An 8,425-nucleotide genomic window follows, 5' to 3' on the forward strand; every position below is an offset into this window, starting at 1 on the left:
CCACTCATCACCGATCTCCAGCTGGACATTGAGCCATTGACCACCATTTCCTGCTATGTCAATCAAATATTACCCATTGACCCATTTTTCCTTTTACCTGGGCAATTTTTCCTCCTCTTCATATTGGTGCCAAAAATCTCACCTATTTCCTATGCCCTTTTCTGGTTGTCCTTTATTTGGATTTCACCCTCCACATTTTCAACCCAGTCCCCAAACTTCCCCATCCCTGAGACACATTTTTTCTCCCTTTCCAGCTGCACAATGAGACAACGACGGGGCAGGCAGTGACTGTCGAGCTCTTCCTCACCTTCCAGCTGGTCCTGTGCATCTTCGCTTCTACTGATGAACGCCGGGAGGACAACCTGGGCTCTCCTGCCCTGTCCATCGGTCTTTCTGTTGCCGTGGGGCATCTCCTTGGGGTGGGTAGAATGGGCTAAAACACAGAGATTTTTGGGTTGTCTCTGCCTTTGTGCCCAAAGCCTGCTTGGCTGCATGCTCCGGGGTGGGCTGGAGATTTGTAGCTCGTGGTCCCCATGGCTTTCCAGTCGGTAGAAGAGAAAAATCCCACCACAGCTGTAACAGAGCCATAGCCTGAGCTCAGCTTTTATTGAGCATGAAAACATTTAACCTGCTGGGCTCTGCTGCTCCTTGAGCCCCGCAGGGAACTCCTGGGGATCAGTGGGGTCTTCTATCGTGAAGTGAATGTGTCAGCAACTGAGGCACTTGAGACCATGGTGAGACTGGGAGGTATTTGGGATGGACACCCAGGGAAAACCCTCCTGGATGAGACACCAAAGCAGCCCCCAACACTCCCAGCTTCTCAGTGCATGCATTGAAATAGTGATGTTCACACCACATCTTCCATCCTTGGTTATCTGCAATCCCATAGTTCTACGGGACTATCCTTCTCCAGTCTTCAGTGGCAAGGAGTAGCAACGTGCTCCAGGAATAGGCACAGCAGGAGCTTGTCCCCACAGTCCTGGTCATGCTGCAGGACACGTCAACCAACCTGCAGCTAAGTTGCACCATGCGCAGGACGTGCTCATACAGAAGATGTGCAAATACAGACAACTCACCCATGTTGACTCAGGTGCTGGAAGCTGGTAGCATCCCTTTTCCTGGAACAGGCATGCTGGAGGGTGAAACATCAGCTCAGTGAATGAATCATGCTAATAACACCCCAGGATTTTTTAAAATGTGCTAAAAGGGCTTAATGCTAACAATGTGTGGTGTTTCTCGGCAGATCCGTTACACCGGCTGCTCCATGAATCCCGCCAGATCTTTTGCCCCTGCTGTGATAGTCGGAGACTTCAGCGACCACTGGGTAAGAAAGCAGGTCTATGTGTTGTTTTGGTGGGATGAGCCCCAAATTACAAGTATTCCTAGAAATCCACAGCACCAGCCAGATTCCTGGCATTTCCATGCCAGCTCCCAGCTGGAGGAGACATGTAGAGATTAGCAAAAAGAGGTGGGGCTGCTGGGTGCTTAATTGGCTTATCTAAGCAGGGTGCACGGCAACAGGAAGAGGGTGTGTGGTTTGTTGACTGTTAACAAAAGAAGCAAAACCCATGGAGTGGGGAGCTCTTCTTGCCAGTCCCAGGGATGTTTCCTGGTTCCGGTTGGATCTGGGCACACATTTTCCACCCGCTCCTTTGGGAACACTTCCAGGCATTTCCATCTGCAAAGAGTACGTTCGGAGCCAGAGCTGTGGTGGTTCAGGTTGATGTGCTCAGAGGTGTCCAGCCCAAGCTGGCAGCCTCCTCCTCTCTGTAGCAATATGTAAATGGCTTGGAAGACACTTCTCCAGAGGAAGCCAAATCATTAAGCATGCTCATGATGGGCATATCATTAATGAAGATCACACAACTCTCAATAGAGGAGGAAAGACAGAAGAAGATGGTTAGGTATATTCAGGCACAACAGCAATGGATGTGAGTTCAGGTCAACAGTGATGGCCAAAGCAGAGCTGGCTCCTGCATTTTGCTCCTGATGCACACAGGGTAGGAAGGAATGTAAGCCCCTTGCAGTGCTCTTTGGAGACCCTGGTTCCTCTCCTTTTTCCAGACTCGGGCTGGCTTTTGCTCACCTGATTCTTCTCTGTTAGGTATATTCAGGCACAACAGCAATGGATGTGAGTTCAGGTCAACAGTGATGGCCAAAGCAGAGCTGGCTCCTGCATTTTGCTCCTGATGCACACAGGGTAGGAAGGAATGTAAGCCCCTTGCAGTGCTCTTTGGAGACCCTGGTTCCTCTCCTTTTTCCAGACTCGGGCTGGCTTTTGCTCACCTGATTCTTCTCTTGCAGCAGCAGCCTCCATCATCTACAATTACATCCTCTTCCCGCAAGCCAAAACCTTCTCAGAGAGACTCGCCATCTTCAAAGGCTTCGAGCCAGAGGAGGACTGGGCAGAGCGCGAGGTCCGTCGGCGGCAGTCGGTGGAGCTTCACTCCCCACAGACCCTGCCGAGGGGGATGTCTGAGAAAGTGTAGCCAAACCTTCCCCCAGGCCGAGAGGGGAGCTGGGGAAAACTCTGGCACCCGTTTTAGAGACGGTGCTTCTTCCGACGAGTGTTTCACCTCTCCCCTCTCTCCCTTCATTTTTGCTGGGGGACTAAAGTCGACACATCTCCTGGGGAGATGCACTGTGACGGCCCAACACACCTTCTGTCTCCCCGTTCCCCTCGTGGGCGACGGTTTTCTGATGCTGAGGGGAAATGGCATTAAATCAAAACCACCAGTGTAGTAACAGGAACGAGGACGCTGGGATCCCACCCCGCGCCGGCTCCTTCCACGTCCCCCTTGCAGGATTTAGTGCGCGGTGGAGTTTGCTGCCCTTCACGAAGAGCTCCGGGGCACCGCGAGGGTTGTTATTACAGCCATTTGCTGGGTGTGGAGGTTGCCACCCGATGCCTCAGCGCTGTTGGACTCCGCTCCCCTGCCTCCCAGTTCCCCCGGCCGCCCGCACGCGCGGGGAGCGCTCGCTCTGTGCCGCCGCCATCTCACGGACTGGAAGTTTTGCTGCGGCTACTGACAACCGCCCGCGGGACGCGGATGGCTTTCGCTGCCATGGAGGCTCTCCTGAGAAGGCGGAACTGGAAGCGTGTCCTTGAGTCCCTGCTGACCCCACCGGGGATCTCCCGCAACTGCTCTCTCCTGCGACAATAGAAACCGCCTGATTTTCGGCTCAAATTCGTCCATGGCTCGTTTGTTCTTGGACAGCGTTGTCCTCCAGCTTCGATGCTTCATCGCTCTCCCTGGTTTTTGCTCGCTTGCTCCTGTTCCTGTTCCGCTCAGATTCTCAGATGAGTAACACAAAGCGTTTAAAGTGTGATCTTTATCACACCCGCTTCTACCACATCACCTGCTTCCAACAGCCCAGACCTTTTTCATGGCTGCATCACACCAAAGCCTCGTAACCATCCCACCCCTTTCTTTGTCAGGACCTGGTTGTGGTCCCCAGCCTAGTCAAAGAATTTGGGCTGTCTTTGGGATGCAACTTTGCTCTTTCAATCATTAATTTAATCCCATTTGTATTGCTCAGCCTAAAAGTCATACATTTCCAGTGTGACACCCTAATGCTTCTTTCTGTTGGTGATGTCTCCCCAGCATTGCACCATCACAAAATGTCGTCACCACATTCAGGCTTTTTCTGCTAAGGTTGTTACTGGAAATATTCAAGAAGATCGGGCCCAGTTCCAAATCATAAGGAACACGGCTGATCATTTCGACTGTGTTGACATGAACCACCACCACATGACGCTTTTCTTTTGTCTTTACTTGTGCCCGTCGTCTTCTCCTTTTGAATTTCCTCTATTCCTCGCTGTGCTCTTCCTCAAACATGTGCTAATGGCTATTGCTGGAGAGAAAAGGAGTAAACAAGGCTTTGATCTGACCCAGGCCAGGTGTTACCGTGGTCTTCATCTCACCGTACCAAGTGAGGCTGAGAGCACAGGAGCTCCCACGCCACCTCCTCTAGCTGCCGACTGCTGTCCCTGATGCCGCACCGTGAAGCAAGGCGAGAAACGCTATCACAGAGACCGAGCTTTTTTCGTTGGAGCCAAGGATCCATTTTACTAGTCAATGAATGCAAATATCCCCAGAAGGCTGCTCTCCAAGTGCAGCAGCTTTAGCACCGGTTTAACCCTTCTCTGCCACAGCAAAAATACCGATTCTGGTCTTCCACTTTGTTCCTTCAATGGCAAAGGAGCATTTGAATATTGTTTCAGAAACGGCTCGTCAAAAAATCTGTCTGTTCTCAGCAATGGGAATTCAAATCACGTTTCAAGTCAATCAGAGTGTAAAATTGTATTTAGATCACCAAATACTCAGTTTTAAAAGGTGTTTTTTTTTATTTTTGTTACTTTTCAAGGGAAAACAAATCCATGTATGTCAGGAAAACCCAAAGAAACTTACCCAGAAGTTATCCTGTCAGTGACCTGCTGTATAAAATCCCATATAGCTGATTTTTTTTTCAACATTCAAGTTAATTACATGCCTCTTCCCCTTCAGATCTAAGCATTTAATTTATTATTCACCCTGACCATGTTTAAGACCCACCTAAACCGCACAAGGTGCAAAAATGAGTTTTAATGTCTAATAATTACTGTACTCTTTCAAATAAAGTGCTTTAAATTCACTTCTATCCACTGAATTAGTACATGTGAATCAAATAATGACACATTTATGGTCATAAAATATCTATACGGTCATATAAAAAAACCTCGCAGACCCTAAACCCCACAGCCACCAGCGCAGTGCAGCCCAGTCTGGCTTCGAGTGCAGCCACCTCGTGCCAGCAACCTGTTGATGTGCACGAGTGACATTAAAAGAGCAACCCCCGTCTTCGAAACAGGGACCCACAAAATAAAGCAGCACCCTCGGATGCGCTGATCTCCGGCCCGGCCCGATGCTGCTCTCAGCACGCCGGTGTTAGCGCGAAGCAATCTCACTAAACCAGATTTTCAGATGGCTGAAGCAGCCTAAGTCCTCTCGAGTCAGTCGGGAACGCGAATTTACCTTCTCTGCAGAGCTGCGTCATTGACTTCAACGACACTTCCAAAACTTGCACCGTCAGGAAACCAAGCCAGTCGTTCCAGATTTACACCAGGGCAACTCAAATTAGAGGGCAGGATCGGCAACCCGGAGATCAGAGCTGCCACAGACCAACCTAAAACCTCGCTAAATTGATAACACTTTGTATATTAGACCTCGACAGGAATGCTTTGAGCCAGGATTTGAAACCACACAGCCGTGCCTATCCACGAGCTCATGACTCCACAATAAATATCTGCAATATATATTGCATCATACATCAACCTTCGTTAGCTTCATCATGGACCTGTGATAAATAGTACGGCCATGAAATCAAAACGAAAATCACTGTACGATGCATCTCAGATCACATTGCTTCTTACGTCCTGCTGTTACTTGAGACCAGGCTTTCCTTCACCTCCTGTTGTCCCACCTCTGGTTTTGGAGGTCCTCAGCGCGATCAGGTTTGGGGTGGTCATTCTGCAAAACACTGTGTGTGTTTTGTATTGTGCAAAACACTGTGTGTTCCACACACCCTTTGGGGTGCTGTGAAAAGTCAAAACATGCCCAGACACCTTTCCCTGACTTCGCTGCCATATCCAGCCCATCCTGTCGCTTTAAGATACCAATTAAATGCCAAAATACCGTATGTCTTCAGCGGAAATCTGTGATTTCACAGAAACGCCTCCTGAACCATTGCCTTGTCTCCCAGGGCGCGGTCGCACGGTTCCCTAAGATGATTCCCCCGGCCGGCTCTGGGGAGCTCTCCGTCCCCCTGGGTCTCCGGGGGTCCCAAGCCACACAGCCCAAACACTGGCCGTGTCTCAGGAGCTGGAGATGTGGAGAGAGCGTGGGACCAGCACCCGGGGAGGTGCCCCGCAGCAAAGCCAGGCACCACGATGTTTCCCAACACGCCGACCCTACCCAGGGGAGGAGCGGTAGATGCAAAAGGTGATGACAGAGATGTGCAAAATGTTATTTTGAAAAGTATCATCGTATTTTCAAGAGAAGGACATCTCCCTTCCTGCACTCTCCTGTGCTTTCGACACCAGCAGCTCGCCACTGACCTCACGAAATGCGTACTGATGCCTCTTACAGGCGTCTTGTAGTTAGTGAGACGTTCCCTCATTTCAGCATTTAAACGCCGTGAAGGAGGGTTGCAACACTTACCTGCTGACTTCTTACCTTCTGTAGAGGTGGGTGAAAGCAATCTGAAAGCATCCAAACCTCTGCTCCAAAGAAAGCTGAGACAGCCTGTCCCAAGGGCGCAGACCTCAAACCCAGCACCTGAATCGCTTCTCCATCACGTGGCTGCACACGGGGAAAGGGCAGTGCCTCGCCTAGGAGAAACTGGGAAGAAAACCAGCCTGCCTCGGATAACACCAAATCCACTGGTACCCTGGAGAACGTCGTGCAGGGCAAACCGCTTCACTGCTGTAGAGAGACAGAGGAAAAGAGCACAGCCCAGCTTCAAACCTCCGAGATTAGAGCTGAGCTTTCTGCTCTGAATTTCTTGGCCTGACCCTGTACAATTCCTCCAGATCTGGATCTTCAAGGCCATGTGAGCATTCAGCTCCCGTCTGGCACCTGCCTTGTAATGACGTGACCGACCTAGGATGCAGGAACGTCATTATTTTTATGGATATATTTATATATGTAGAAATATTTCCCAAGCATGTTTTCCTTGAGGAGGGACAGGGAGGCTAAATCCATCCAGGAGAGCAAGAGGAGGAGGTAGGGCCAGGTCTAGTCTGGGAAAGGACCACAGACCTTCTCAGAAGGTGGCTGATGCTCCACGGGGGAAGCCAAACCCCCAGCTAGTTCCTATCTCTTCAAGAATTACAGTGAGTCCCATTTCACAAGGCTCTCCCACAAAGTCTGGGTGTGAAACCAGACTTTGATTTTCAGCCTGATTTTCCAGGAATACAAATAACCTAAAGAAAATTCACACATTTCTCCAGAGACCACTCAGTGCAAGAATCTTTAGCTCCAGATCTGATGCAACAAGAGATGCTACCACCACAAATCTCATTAAATCCTAACCTGTATATACTATCTAAATTTTTAAGTTGAGAAATTTCTTGATGCATTTGCTCTGGGTCCGAGAGGCAGAATGGGGTGAAAAACTGATTTTCCAGCTCACCAAGGTAACCAGCTGTCCACATATTGCCACCAATATTTTGCTTTGCAAAGTCTTGGGCTCTCAGAACCAGGTGATCATGTGAGAATTTCAGCTTTTAAGAGTCTCCACATCCCTCTCTGTTTCGTTGTTTGTGGGATTTATAGGTGCTTTGGAGCCTGGTCGTGCTTTCAGTTCCCCTCTACCTTCATGCAACTCAACCACCTCCACCCCAGAGCTGCCCCTGCCCTTCCGCCAGCTCCAAGCCTTCCCGCCCCAGCAGCACGCACAGCAGAAGGCATTGCCAAGGTGCCGAGGGGAGACGGCTTTCCCAGAGGCAGCCCTCTCCCCACATCATTCCAGCGTTTATTCCCGAGCGCGCTCCTTGCAATCTTGAAAGGAGACTGTGTGGGCAAAGAGGGCATTTCCACAGCAAACACATTTCACAAGGAAAAACGCCAGCGCCTCAAACGCAGCTCTCTCCGAATCCCGAGGACACTGACGAGCGGCTGCCGGCCCGTAAGAATTCCAAGTATTTCTCGAGATGAGCAGAAACGCAGCCTCTTAATGCCGCTGGTGCAGGTGGCTTTGCCGGCAAGGGCTAGACCTGAAAATCAGGACGCCAGGGTTTCAACCCCAGCTTTCTCACCGTGTCATCTCGTACAGGTCTTTTTTCTAACCGGCCCTTTGCTTTCCCTGATACACATTATTATCCCCATGTGATGACTTAATGATGATTTCAGTGCAAATTAATTATTAAGGATGCTGGCATCTCCATTGCAGACCGGCCCCAAAGCATTTGCATCCACTCGTACACCTTAGAGACCGCCAAGTAACTTCTAAGCAAAGAGCAGAGCAATGCTGCTATTAAGCATTAACACTATTCAGCACTTCAATAGCATCATCCCTGTTTACAGGCTCACGGGCTACAAGGTCGCTGTGACCACGAGCACCGAGGGCCGAGGACGGCTTCAGCTCAAGCCAAAGCGGTGGGATGGCAGCAAGGGACGTGGCGACACCCCCAAAGCCAAACTCGGGTCTCACGGGGGTTTTTGCCGAGTGGGGTCACAAAGGGAAGCAAAAGCCTCGTTGCTCCAGGGCAGGAGAAGGTGGAAACACCATCAGCCTCAGGCCAGCAGAGTAATCCCTGCCTTTAACGAGAGCGCAAGCAGATGGTGGGTTAGATAAGAGAAATCCTTGAAAGCCCTGTCTGAAACGCCTGTACAGAGACATCCCGTTGTGCTAGAAAGTGGTGAGGCTTTGCGCTAATCCCACC

The 8,425-nt window shown here is 50.3% G+C and overlaps 1 protein-coding gene across 1 annotated transcript; it reads left to right on the forward strand.

Moving 5' to 3' along the window:
* Positions 1 to 254: 254 nt before the first annotated feature.
* LOC104627626 (aquaporin-2-like) lies at positions 255 to 2,489 on the forward strand (the record flags this gene model as incomplete). Its single annotated transcript, XM_010295956.1, has 3 exons — positions 255 to 419; positions 1,244 to 1,358; positions 2,287 to 2,489. Coding segments are annotated over 3 exons (483 nt in total), but the record flags the coding sequence as incomplete, so codon positions are not given.
* Between the last annotated feature and the right edge of the window lie 5,936 nt (positions 2,490 to 8,425).

The sequence above is a fragment of the Phaethon lepturus genome, unplaced genomic scaffold (assembly GCF_000687285.1).
Source record: "Phaethon lepturus isolate BGI_N335 unplaced genomic scaffold, ASM68728v1 scaffold22690, whole genome shotgun sequence".
NCBI lineage: Eukaryota > Metazoa > Chordata > Aves > Phaethontiformes > Phaethontidae > Phaethon > Phaethon lepturus.